This window comes from Neophocaena asiaeorientalis, unplaced genomic scaffold (genome assembly GCF_003031525.2).
Source record: "Neophocaena asiaeorientalis asiaeorientalis breed wild unplaced genomic scaffold, Neophocaena_asiaeorientalis_V1.1 scaffold1048, whole genome shotgun sequence".
NCBI lineage: Eukaryota > Metazoa > Chordata > Mammalia > Artiodactyla > Phocoenidae > Neophocaena > Neophocaena asiaeorientalis.
The window spans coordinates 117027-131239 of record NW_020176568.1 but is presented as its reverse complement, the minus strand read 5'-3'; the positions used below and the strand labels follow the sequence as shown (position 1 = coordinate 131239).

At 43.5% G+C, this 14213-nt stretch overlaps 1 protein-coding gene across 1 annotated transcript; it reads right to left on the bottom strand.

Moving 5' to 3' along the window:
- Positions 1–610: 610 nt before the first annotated feature.
- LOC112391608 (phosphatidylethanolamine-binding protein 1-like) lies at positions 611–13651 on the bottom strand. Its single transcript, XM_024732981.1, has 2 exons — positions 13523–13651; positions 611–1039 (listed from the first exon to the last, which is right to left on the bottom strand). Exons 1-2 carry the CDS (start codon positions 13649–13651, stop codon positions 611–613), a joined length of 558 nt encoding a protein of 185 aa, XP_024588749.1.
- Between the last annotated feature and the right edge of the window lie 562 nt (positions 13652–14213).

Sequence of the window (14213 nt, the reverse complement as noted above, 5' to 3'; positions counted from 1 at the left end):
CTGGGCTTGGGCTCACAAAGGCAGAGGCAATCAAATCTTTTCCTTTTTTCAACCTCCCTTAAAGATTCTTTGATGCTCTGTTCTAATACTGCAGACCTGGTCTTTTTACCAGAATATTTTTCTTCTTTAACGTCTGGGTTGTTATTCTTTTTTTTTTTTTTTGCAGTACGTGAGCCTCTCACTGTTGTGGCCTCTCCTGTTATGGAGCACAGGCTCTGGACGCGCAGGCTTAGTGGCCATGGCTCACGGGGCCCAGCCGCTCTGTGGCACGTGGGATCTTCCCTTACCGGGGCACGAACCCGTGTCCCCTGCATCGGCCGGTGGACTCTCAACCACAGCACCACCAGGGAAGCCCTCGGTTGTTATTCTTATATTAACATTTTGATGACCCCATCCTAGTACCAAAATATCCCCCAACAAAATTGAGTTCAAGTTTGATCAAAACATAAACCCCCTACAAATACAGAGGACAGGCAAAAGGAAAAGTCACCCTAAACCTAAATCTGACCACTCAGGGCTCGGGCAGGGGGAAGGGGAGAAATCTACATGCATCACTAAATTGAAACACTGCTTGGGAACTGTGGGACGGTGTTCATCTCTTGCCTTTCCTCTACTTCCCAGACAGCTGCTCGTAGAGCTTGGGCACATGGTCATCCCATTCGGCCTGGTAACACGTGCCAGCTCCCGCAGCCCCGAGCTCATACTTTTTGCGAAAATTCACTGCCTTGAATTTGCCACGCTCCTCTCCAGATCGGTTGCTGAGAATGGGCTCATTACACTTCAGTGGCCTGTCCTGCTCGTAAACCAGCCAGATGTAGCGGTGAAGGCCTGTGCCCTTGGGAGGCCCAGAACACACATAATCGGAGAGCACTGTGCCACTGCTGATGTTGTTGCCCTTCATGTTGATCACCAGGAAATGGTGCCATTCCCTGTATTTGGGGTCCTTCCTGCTGGGAGTATCTGGGTCTGTCAAGATCAAGGTATAAAATTTACCGGGATCAAAGCCATCCCATGCAATGCTGGTGGGCCGGTTCTTCACCTGCAGTGGGTGCTGCGACCCCTCATCCACTTCCCAGCAAAGTTATTTAGGCAGCGACCACGAATGGATCAGAGTTGAAATGTGAGTTGAAAGCTACTTGCCATCCTCACGAACAGTAAGCTAAATGCTACCCTGGATTAGGCCAGACCATTCATGAAAACCTTAAAGTGATTGTCATTCTCTCTTCTAATTGACATTCAGAAGCTTACAGTCAAATCTCTGGCCCACTTTTAACAAGGACATTTTCCTCTGTGCTCACAAGGAAAAAGTTCCAGATCCAATGGCTTGCCTACTGGTTTACCTTATCATTGGCTGCATCATTCTCTTTCTTGTAAGTTCCCCTTTCCATGATTCCTTCAACTATTTCCTTTATCCATTATTGTCTATATTTTCGTAAGCTGCCTCAAACGTTTATAGAAGTAAGCTATTGCTAACTACATAAAAATTAACACAGTGACTTACACAGTCTGTATTTGGTCTCATTTCCTGTTATTTTTTAAGGCAAGAAATGAATGATATTTGAAACATTTTATATAAATGAAACAGAATTCTCAGAGTCCAAGTGAGCTTAATAAAAGTGTTCTGTTGAAAACTGTTCTTTTCTCTGTGTTCCTTCTAGCTCAACACTGTAAATGTTCCCACTGTCTTCAAGGCAGAAATGGAATGAAGGGGAGGAGAGGCAGAGAAGGGAACTGATATGTGATCTAAAATCTTTATTACTGGCATACAAAGAATTATATGTAGTGAATCTTGCTACTGTGGAGGAGAAAAATGTAGCACTCCACCTGAGTTGAAGGGGCATACCTTCATGTTTTTAGAAAAGGACCATGGGTCCATAGCCTCATTTCATTACACAAACGCCACTGGAACCAAGCTCTGGGGCCTGATCAGGTTTCTCAGGAGACCTGGCCCCTCACACGGGTGCCCCCTGAGGCTCCAGGGAATAGATCTCACAGATGGGGGAGTGAAGGGGGTGTAACATGCATGATAGGGTGGGGCTGAGACACAGTGCGCCTACATTTATGACCTTGGATGGTTTGTTTGTTGGGGTGTTTTAGATTTCACATATAAGTGAGATTATACGATATTTGTCTTTGTCCAACTTATTTCACTTAGCATAATGCCCTCAAGGTCCATTTATGTTGGTTGTTAGAAATGGCAAGATTTCATTCTTTTTTATGGCTGAATAGTATTCCATTGTGTATATATGTACCACATTTTATTTATCCATTCATCCATCAATGGACACTTAGATTATTTCTATACCTTGGCTATTGTAAATAATGTTGCAATGAACACGGAGGTGCATTTATTTTTCTGAATTAATCTTTTCATTTTCCTCAAATAAATACCCAGAAGTGGAATTGTTGGATCATATGGTACTTCTATTTTTAATTTTTTGAGAAACTTCCATACTGTTTTCCATAGTAGCTGCACCAATTTATGTTCCCACATGGGTTCCCTGTTCTCCACATCCTCACCAACACTTGTTATTTTTTATCTTTTTGATAATAGCCATTCTAACGGGTATGAAGTGATATCTCATTGTGGTTTTGATTGGCATTTCCTTGATGATTAGTGATGATGAGCATCTTTTCATGTACCTGCTGACCATTTGTTAGTCTTCTTTGGAAAAATGTCTATTCAGATCCTCTGCCCATTTAAAAAAATTTTTATTTATTTTTGGCTGCATTGGGTCTTTGTTGCTGCATGCAGGCTTTCTCTAGTTGCGGTGAGCAGGGGCTACTCTTTGTTGTGGTGCATGGGCTTCTCACTGCAGTGCTCTGCCCATTTTCTAATCTTTTTTTTTTTTTTTTGCTATTGAGTTGTATGAGTTCTTTATATATTTTGGATATTAACACCTTTTCATAAAAATGAGTTGCAAATATTTTCTCCCATTCTGTAGGCTGCCTTTTCATTTTGTTGACGATTTCCTTTGCTGTACAGAAACTTTTTAGTTTGACGTAGTCTCACTTGTTTATTTGCTTTTGTTGCCTTTACTTTTGGAGTCAGTTCTGTAAAATCATTGCCAACACCAAATGTCATTCATTTCTTACCTTAAAAAATAACAGGAGATTTGGGAATTCCCTGGCAGTCCTACAATCCTCTGGGATCTCCCACAATTCTCCATGCTATCCCATAATCCTGTGTCTTCCTTCATCCTCTGCACTATTCCATAATTCTGGGCTGTCCCACAATCCCCTGTGCTGTCCCACAATTCTGTTTTCTTTTATAATTCTTTTTTCCCAGAATACTCCATGCTCTCCCACAACCTTCATTATCTCCCACAAGTCTCTGTTCTCCCATAATTTCATGTCTTACCTACAATTCTCCCTGATGGGTAGGTAAGGGTCTTGGCTATAAGTGCCAGAATATATCTATGGGTAACTGGTGTGTAGCCCTAACAGAACCAGCATGGTAGACTGAGATGTGTGATCGTGAAGGAGCAAAACTGGCATAACCTAGAAGAGAGGGCATGACTCATAGCAAGAGGGCATGGCCAGAAGGTGAGGAGTGGTCCTGCAGGAAGGATACATGTAGAGTAGGGGTGAATACCTTTTCTTTCTTTTGTTCTCTTTCTTTTGGCCATGCTGCATGGCTTGTGGGATCTTAGTTCCCTGAACAGGGATGAAACCTGGGGTCTCGACAGTGAAAGCATGAAGTCCTAACCACTGAACTGCCAGAGGATTCCCATAAATTTTTTCTTGATCTCCCACAATACCTTGTTTTTCCCACATTTCCTTGTCTCTAGCACAGCTCTGTTTTCTCCCACAATCCTCCCACTCTTCCACAATTCCCCATGCTGTCCCACAATGCTGTGGCTCTCCCACAATCCCATGTGCTCTCCTACATCCTCCACGTTCTCCCACAATCATTCCAGTAGGTCTCCCTCCCAGATTCTGTTTTCTCTCAGAATTCTCTGTTCTCTCCCAAAATGCTCCATTCTCTCCCACCATTACCTATCTGTCTCAGAATTCTCTTCCATAATTTCATGTCTCTTCTAACTCTCTTTGACTCCTAGGTAGGGAATATGGGTATAATGCAGCATAGAGTGGTTCTGAATGGAGAATAAAGTGCCAAGGGAACATCTGGGGAAGTGGCCATAACGGGAGAGGAGGGTTGGCAGCTTTAGGGGGCATGGTGATCATGAAGGTGCAAAGATGGCAAAGCAGGAGAGGCAGAGCAAATGCAAAGGGTGAATTCTCAGTCTCTCCCATAATACCCTGCCTCCCCCACAATTCCTTCTCTCTCCCCAAATTCCCTACCTCTTATATATCTCTGTTCTCATCCACTATTCTCTGTTTTAACCCACAATTCTCCATGTTGTCACACAATTGTTGATTTTCTCCCACAATTTTTTCTTTTCCTGATTTCTATTTCTTCCCACAAAGTACCTTTCCCACAATTCTTTGTTCTATCCCATAATTGTATCTTTCCCAAAATGCTTTGTGGTGCCTTAGTAGTCAGCATGTGATTTAAGGTATACAGCAGGTGTGGCCCTGGCAGTAGCTTTATAGTCACAGCATTGAGCAGAAGGCTTAACTTACTGCAATAAGGGGGAAAAGACATGGACTACATGAATGTTAGAAGCTTACCCAGGCTGCGTGGCTAACATGGAGTGCAAAGATTGTCTGGGAAAAGTAGGAACATGGAAGGGAGGAGGGATAGAAAGTGGCTCAGATGAGAAAGATTTGGTCAGGAGGAATGCAGGGGTGAGACTTTAGCGGGATGGTAATGGCCATGATGGAACATAGGAGCAGCCAAGGGAATGTCCGGAGTCTGAGAGACATGGGGGGCAGTGATTAGGACTGAGCTCAGGTGGCAAGGCCAAGGTGTAAGGGGCCAATTCTCTGTCTCTCTCACAATACCTTGTGTATTAGTGTTCTCTAGAGAAACAGAACCAATAGGAGATACACACATATACAGGGAGAGAGAGAGAGAGAGAAAGAGAAGAAGAGAAAGAACTATTTAAGGCAGCGGTCCCCAACCTTCTTGGCACCACAGCGCGGTTTCCTGGAAGACAATTTTTCTACGGATGGGGAGTGGAGTGGGAGATGGTTTGGGGATGATTCAAGGACATTATATTTACTGTACACTTTATTTATATTATTATTACATTGTAATATATAATGAAATAATTACACTATAATGCTGACAGGAGGCAGAGCTCAGGTGGTAATGTGAGTGATGGGGGCAGCTATAAATAAAGATGAAGCTTCGCTCACGAGTCTGCCACTCAGCTCCTGCTGAACAGCCCAGTTCCTAACAGGCCACAGATCAGTACCGGTCTATGGCCCAGGGGTTGGGGACCCCTGGCTCGACCGATTGTGGAGGCGTGATAACTCCATAACCTACAGAGTAGGCTGGCAAGCTGGAGACCCAGGGAAGAGTTGAGCTGAGTTCAAACACAGTTGACTGATAGAATTTCTCCAGGGGAGGTCAGTCTTTGTTCTATTAAGGCTATCAACTGTTGGATGAGGCCCACCCACATGATGAAGGGCACTATGCTTTACTCAGTCCACTGATTTTAATGATAATATCATCCCCCTCCCAACCCCTGCCTTCACAGAAGCATCCAGAATAATGTTTGACCAACACTGAGCACTGAGCACTGTAGCCCAACCAAGTTGACACATAAAATTAACAATCACACCCTGTCTCCTAAAATTCCTTGTCTCTCCCACAATTCTCTGTTCTTGCCCACAATCTTTCACTCCCTCCCAGAATTCTTTCTCCCATCATTCTTTTCTATCCCACAATTATTTTTCTCCCACAATTCTTCTTTTTCTCACAAATTTCCCCATTCTCTCCCACGCTTCTCCATTCCCTTCTATAATTATCCATTTTCTCCCATAATTTTCTGTTCTATCCCACAAGTCTCCATTTTCTCCTGCAATTCTTTCTGTCAAAAAATGTTCATTCTTTCTCACAAGTCTCTGTTCTCTCACATAATCGTTTTTTATAGCAAGTGACTAAAAATCTTGTAATTCTGTCTTTAAATGTGTATTTCCACCTGCCTATGAGTTTTCTGAAGATGGAAAAATTATAAATATGTAAGTTTCATCTAACATACTATATATTTCTCTCCTCAATGCTACTCAAAATGTGTCCCATCAGCAGGTGCCAGTTCAGACACTGTTACCAGACTAGGATGAGAAGAAGAACTTGCCCCAGAAAGGAAAACAATTCATTGCTTCCTTCATCAATAAAGTCTTGCTATGAAAAAAAAAAACTGTCATCCTAACCAAACAATGTGCTTAGTGAGAGATCAGATTTACATTCTAGTTCAATTTTCTTATCTCAGCTTGGACAAGTAACCAGCAGTTCATGGACTGGCACCTGAGCAGCACTGTCTTTTTTCATTTATAATCTAGTTCCTGGTGTATAAATAAGCAGTCACTGAAGTAGTCAACAAGCAGGCACTGAAGAGATGAAGGAGTCAATGAATCTTGAACAACATCATTCATTTAGCAATATTTCAAGAGCATCCACAGATGTGCTAGGTACTGTGTTAAGTGCTAGGAATATAAAATTGAACTAACTTGGTCAAAGTCTCTGCTCTCATGGAATTTACTTTCCAGTAAACAACCAACAAACAAACAATCCAATATACAAACGGATAAACAATTTCAATTCGTGAGATATAACAGGAAGAAAATGAAACAGATAATGTGAGAGGGAGAAGTGGGGCTACTATTCAAGGTGTCTTTTGTAAACAGCAGGTTTACATCTCCTGGGAGACTGCTTGAAAGGCAGAATCTCAGGTCATACCCCAGAACCACTGAGTCAGAGTCTGCATTGTAACAAGACCTTCAAGTGATCCCTATACCCAGTACAGATTGAGAGGCTCTGGATATAACTTCAGATATGGTTTCCAAGAGAGACATCTCTAAAGAGATGATATTTTAGTCATCTAAATGTCATTTAGACATTTTAGAGAACTGAATGTTGAGAACAAGCCAGCCATGTAAATCTAGCAAAGAATGGTCTGAACAATGGGAACAGCATAGGAAAATGTTCTGAGATAAGAGTGGACAGGGGAAGGCCAGTGTGAATGGGATAGAGTGAGATAGGGACCTTGAACTCTCTACTGTTGGGTATTTATCAAAAACCCTATAACAAGAACTGTTGATTTGGAGTGACTACACAAAAGCCCTGGATACAAGACCTCTTTTCTACAAATCAGGGACATCAGATAGTGTTTTGCGTGCAGACACTCACCCATTCTGCACCCATGACAGACACTGCTAATCAATCATAGGACTTCTTCTTTCTGAGCCTAGACAAAGCCATGAAAGTCGACACAGTTATTTAAGCAGCCACTACATATGGCTCAAAGTTGACGTATGGGTTGAAACCTATTTGCCATCCTGGGGAATGCTTATCAGATTGCTACCCTGAATTAAGCCAGACCATTAAGGGCCTGTGTACTTCGATGAACAGAAAATTTTTGACGGTTCACAGAGTTGATTAATGCACTGTGCTTTGTAATTGCACCAACAGTTTACATTGAGGGGACCTGTGTTTAACTCTTTATTTCCCACTTAGGTCACTACATCATCTATACTGTATACATCTATACTGAAGAAATGGGACTTGTCCCAGGACTAAAATTCAAGCAAAACTGTGTTTTTAAAAGAACAAAAGGTTGATTTTTATCTTATGAACACTGGAAGACCTTAAAATTATAGTTCTTTCCTCTTTTCTATTGCCATTCATAAACTTGGGGGCAAATCTCTGACCCATCTTAAACAATTATTTTGGATCTGATGGCTTATTCACTTAAATGCTAATCTTATCATCAGCTGCATTATTCTCCTTCCATTAAGTTCCCCTTTCCCTGGCTCCTTCCACTACTTTGTTTATCCAGTAACATCTATATTTTAGTAAGATGCTTCAAATCATTTGTGGAAGAAGGTGAGGTAGAACCAACTGTACAAAATCAACTCATTAATTTGTACAGGCTGCATTTGGGCCAATTTCTTTGAGTTCATTTTCCAGGCCAAAATGACTAACAGTTGAAACATTTTATAAATGAGGCAGTGTTCTCAGGGTCAGGGTGAGTTTTGTTGAAAGTGTTCTTTTCTCTGTGTTCCTTCTAGCACAGCATGTTGAATATTCCCACTATCTTCAAGCCATAAATGCAATGGAGAGTGGGAAGAGAAGAAAAAGTAACCAAATATGCTATCATAAAATCTTTATTGTTGGCATATGAAGAAATAAAAGCAGCAAATCTTACTGCTAAGAAGTGGAAATGTTATCTTTCTACACATGCAAACAGGGTTTCAATGAAGATTTGAGAATTTATTGTGTAAAGAAGTGTGCTAAGTCCTATAAAAGTGGCTTCCTATGTTTGCCATCCAAAATATTCCTACTAATCAAATCAGGAAGACCTGTGATTACCAAGTCCTTTTCTACCTATCAACCTCTTGCCACATCTTTCTCTTGCTGCTCATTTCTTGTCATGTCCAAATCCAAGTTGAGACAACTTGTTAATGTAAGCTCCTTGAGGCGTATTTGTCAAGGGAGCATGCAATCAATAAATATGATTTGAATGAATGAATCTGAGATTTCTGTACAGGGGTGGAAAAGCTGGTTATAACCTCTACACATTTTCCTTGTGGACCCAGAATTGCAAATGGAGAGAATGATGCTAGCAGAATAATCTCAGTGCACTCAGGGTGGCAAACAGAGTTTGAGTCTAAGTGTAATAGTGTCTCGACAGGCCCTAGACAGCAAGAGCTCACTGGAAAGGTCATCAGCCAGAGACATCAGGAAATATAGTTCTACTTACTCCATTCATCTGCCTAGCATTTAAGGTCCGATGAGGGACTAGAAGGAACACTGGTGACAGTTCTGGCTTAAAGAATGTGAAAACTGGCTGGAAAAAGCACGGTTCCATAATTCCAGTTCAGAGGATATGAAAACTGGGTCAAAGAAACTCGGATACAGTGGACATGAAGACTAGAGGGAGAATGACGGTTGCAAGACCCATCCAGTGTTTGCGTTTCCTTGAGCCACCTGCTCTCAAGTATATCTAGTCTTGATGTTTGGAAATGGGTGAAACCTCAGGAAAGTAATTTTTTAAACCTGCGGTCTGATTTCACCCGACAAAACGTCGCCAGAGCTCAGTTCTCAGGGCCCAGGAGGGTTTCTCTAGACACAAGGTGGAGGCCGCCCACGTGACCTCGAATTCCAGCAACAGAGTCCTGTTCCAAGAGGGTAGCGTGAGGGGCTAAGCACGTCTTGAGGGGAGGGACCAGAGCGGAATGCAGGGATGTAACCAAGGTGGAGAGGCTGGCCCAGGTGGAACTCCAGACACGGTCTGGGAGAGAAGGGCGTGACTTTAGCGCCAGGCCAAAAGGAAGGGACCTGCGCGGTCTGGAAGGTCGTGACCTAGGGGGGTATGGGGGTGGTCTGGGCTGTGAGCACAATAGGGGCATGCTTATGAGGGCCAAGGATTCCTGCTGAGGTTCCTGGAGCGAGCTGCAATGATCGTGCTCTGGGGAAAGGCTCAGGTAAGGGTGCACAGACAAATGGAGTGGGGGCTATGGCGGGGTCAGGCCAGGTCTCGGAGCCCAGACAGCTGTGATCCTGCGAGTAGCTGCCTGGGGACTATGGAGGCCAATAGGGCATCGCCCCTTCCACCCCCGTTCTCCCTCCCTCCCCGCAGCCCTCTTCTTCTACAGCCAGATGGCTGCATCTCCTTTAGGATTATTTGCACTCAACTGGTAAACAGCTGTCTCAGGGAATTTGTCAGGGCATGAGGGCAGTTCCTTAGGAGGGAGTTTTTGCTAGGGGCGTTTGGATGTGAATAACTCAAAAGTCCAACCTGCTGTGAAACAGCTGAAGACTGGAATAAGAGCAACAAATCTGAGATTGCAGTTCCAGAAACCAAGGCGTAGCAAGCTGGGGGTCTTCCTTGTGTTTCTCCCCACCCACTCACCACCTCGGAATATGCCTGGGTCTGAGAACAGAGTCAGAAACACCCCCAGGGCAGGGGATCTGCAGCACAGCTGTGTCACATGGACAAATTTGAGCCTTCTCCATCCCGAAATTTCTCCTGCCTTTTGTGTGTGTGTGTGTGCCCAGCCCCAGAACTGGAGGAGAATCTCCAAAATACAAACATTGTTGATGTCTGTGAGTCTTTGTGGCATTCAGTGTTAAATGCTACTGCCTTGAGGCTGGTACAGCTTGTTAATATAAATGTCCTCCTCTCTGGCATATTTTCACTGGGAAATTTTGAGAAATATGAGAAGTTAATGTGCACACCTTAGTTTGGATAGAGCTTGTTCTCACCCAGCCACTGAAAACCACATTGCTTTCTCCTTCCCCTTCTTCCTTTAATGCTAGTCTGGCCATCTTCACTCTGCTATTAAAAGCCTTGCTGGAATATGGAAAGGAGTAGCAGATGTCTCTGGTGAGGGAAGCTGTCCCAGACCGTATCCCTAGTCTGCCCCTCCACATCCCTCTAAACAGTCACTGTTCTTACACATTTTTGGGAATGGAAAACCTTTCAGCTATCTAGGGCCTTCCTCCTTTACTCAGACAATTTTTACATAGTACCAGGACTGAAATTCACCAAAAGGCCAAGCGCAGCAGGGACGATTCTCTCTGCCTGTACACACCTGACCTGTTGTCCCTGGAGCCAGGCAAAAGGCTGTGACTGCTCACGGAACTCAGTAAAGATTGAGTGAATTACGAGTAAATATGAATTTTGGAAATCTGATGGAAGGAGGGAAATGCATTTCATCTCAATTGGCCACACTGGAGTAGTTAACTGTAGAACACAAAGCCGTTACTAGAAACGTATTGTGAAACATTTGGCAACCCCAGATTGCGATCCTGCTCTAAGATAAGTGGATGAGAGGAAGAAGTTCAGCTTTCTCAGTCAGGACATGGCAACATAACCTCTAATTTCCATTTCAGGGGATTGCAGAAAGCTTTCTTCCTTTGGAAATCAGGAGGTGAGAAAAGGAAAGGTCAGTTTGATGAGAATCAAGGAATTTTTTTTCAATGTAATTGTAAAGTTTAGTCAGAGTATTTTTTTTGCTGTTTTGAATAATATAGATGGCTTAATCAGGCAGAGTTCAAACTACTGTCATTTAATAAATACATGATTTTTTAAAGGCTTTGAGAATCTTTTTTTTTCCTCACACACTTCCAAGTCTGCAAAAAAGCAGATAAGTGATGTATTAATAAGATCCAAAGACATACATAAATTATTAGTGAAAGAAAATGTATAACAGTACAGAAAACTTAGCTCTTCTGGGGTCCCTTCAACCCATGGTCCCATCTTTAAGGACAGACTTAAGTAAGGACAGATTTTCTGTGACATCCAGTAATGTCTGCTATTAGTTCACTGCTACATATTATGTTTCATAATTAAACATTTGTGGTTTCACTAGCTTGGGATTTATAACACCCATGGGTAAATTTAAATAACCTCCTCTCAATAAATTCTAACTTTTAATGTAACAGAGAGGATTGGCCTTTGGCTTCAGCATAAAGCTAAAAGCTACAGGTATTGTAAACTAGCATTAGCTACATTTTCTTTCTATTAGGATTTCCCTGGAACCCTCCTTGCCCCTGACCTTCCATGCTCCGTTCCTTCCTTGGTTGCCTTTGACCATTCCTTCTCCATCTCTTGGCCTCCTTAATCACTTCATTTTATTGGTCTCTATACACCTGTTACCCCTGGGGGGAGGGGATTTTCCTTCTCTCTCTAGCCTCATGACCTCTCCTGAGCACCAGAGCTGCACTGCCACCTCTCCCTAGACATTTCCTCTCGCCTGCCCCTTGGCACCTCAAGCCCAGTAGAATTAGCAGTAAGAGTGCATCTTTCCCTCCCTGCCAGCTCCTGTGCCAGGGTCTGTTTCTTTGTTCAGGGGTTCATCCTCATTCTACCACAAGGTAGAATATTCTACCATATTCTCATGCTTGGATTATTGGAATTTCATTACATACTCCACATGCCCAAATCTGAGCTGCTGATTTCCCACCCAAAACCTTTTCCACACATAGTCTTCCCATCTCAGTTCATGGCAAGTCCATCCCTGCTGTTGTTTAGGCCAAGAATCTGCCAGTCATCCTTGACTGCATTCATTCACATTGTACGGGCTGTATCCTTAAGATAGATCCAGTACCCAGCCACTTCTCACATCCTTAGTTCCAGTCCCTGGATTATCATGAATGGGCTCCCTGCTTCTTTCTTCTATCCTGGTCAGTTTCCAACAGGGCACCCTGAATGATCTTTAAGGAATGTAAATCAGATTATGCCCCTCCTCTACTTCAGAAACTCCATTGTCTCCACAATGGGAAACCTTTAAAATGGCCTAGATTTCTCCTTGATCTGGCATCCATTACCTCTGGACCTCGTCTCCTACCACTTTATTTTGGCTTCACTCCACTCTTGCCATATGGGCCACCTCACTGTCCCTTTAATGTACCAGACAAGCTCGCACCACAGTGTCTCTGCACAGGCATTTCCCTCTGCCTGGAATACCCTTTCTTCTGAGAGCCGTATAACTGAATCCTTCACCTCCATAAATCTTTGCTCAAGTATCACTTTCTCAATAAGGCCTCTCCTGAGTAATTTATTTAAAATGCAACACCCCCTCCCCTGTGGCACTCCAAATTTACCTTACCCTGCTCCACTCAATTAGTCTGTCTTCCCCTACTAGGATGTAAACTCTACAAGGATGGGGACTTTGTTTAATTCCCCTCATGAGCCTAAAACAGTGCCTATCAGTTAATAAATGTTTGGTTGGTGTCCTGATGAATGATAGAATAAGAGTGATGGATTGAATGAAGGATGGTTGAAGGAATCACCTCCTCACTGACTTTCCTGGCTCCCCTCTTTGCCTAATCCTGTCCATCTTGTGCTGAGCTGACAGAGTCATCAGAAACTGTCAGTGCTTCATTCTATGCACACCAGAATAACATCTGAAAGTCTTCTTGTCTCTTGGAAATTCATATTCCCTGAATTAATCTCAAATCCCCATGCAGCTCTACCTTCCGCTGTGTCCCCTGGGTATCTACTTAGCCAACACCTTAAAAAATATTCACAGCAGACTTGGGATGGTGAGAAGTTCAGATACATTTGGCTTTGTTAAAAAAAAACAGGATTTGGGTTTTTTTTTGGTCTAAAACTACAAAAGGTAATCTTCAGAGTCAGTGAGGTCAGCAGCATCCTTAGGGGACAGACAGAGGTTCAGCTCTCCGGGCCACTACATGCAGCCCACCACTGGGTGGGCAATGGGGAAGATGACCAAGAGTGAGGGTGATGTCAGGTCCTCTGGAGCTCTCGTGTCCCCCTAGCCCTAGAGAGCCAGTCTGAAAGTGAGCAGTAGACACTTCCTCTGGGCTAGGTGTCATCGGCCTCAACAGAGGGCACAGGCATCATGACTGCAGAGTGCAGGGCAGTCCCCAAGGCATGGCCACGGCCCTGGCAGTCAGCCCCAGCCTGTAGTGTCAGCTCACCCTGGCCTCAGTGTTTTCCTGATGGCTCTCCATGGAGCTAGAACAAGGGTCAGTTACCCAGACTTCTCCAGGGTCCATGTCAACAGGCCTCAGACCTCCCCACAGCTCCACACGCAGGGCCAAGTGCATGCCCACTTTTCTGTACAACTCCCTCAGCCATCAGGCATGCCTTTGGCCTTGTCTTATCACGACCTTCCCTTTGAAGGACAAACCAGCATGTCCCTTCTGTTGAGTGTACCTTACACTTCTCATTGTCTTCCTGGAAGTTAGTTTCTTCTTTCATTTAGATTGTAAGCAAGAAAGTAATCCTTTTCCACATGTTTTCCCACCTCCCCTGACACTGAGATTGATTACTGAACAAACCCAAGGCTCTTCCCATCTCAACCCCAGTTGTCCTCTCTGGCCTTGGCTCTTAAGCACCCCTGCCCTCCCTTAAATGTTCTAATCACCCCTGACATTATTCCTGTCCATCTCTCTGCCTTTGCACCTCCTGTTGAAACTGTCTCTCCCCTCTGACCCATGGTTCAGATGCTATCCCTCCTGAAACTTAGAACCTCTGCCCTCTACGTTCTCATTGAATTAATTCAGCACTGTCATCACATCTGACTTTAAGAAGTATTTGTTTAAAAAAAAAAGAAGTATTTGTTTAATTATGCTAAGTGAAATAAGTCAGACTCAGAACAAAAATACT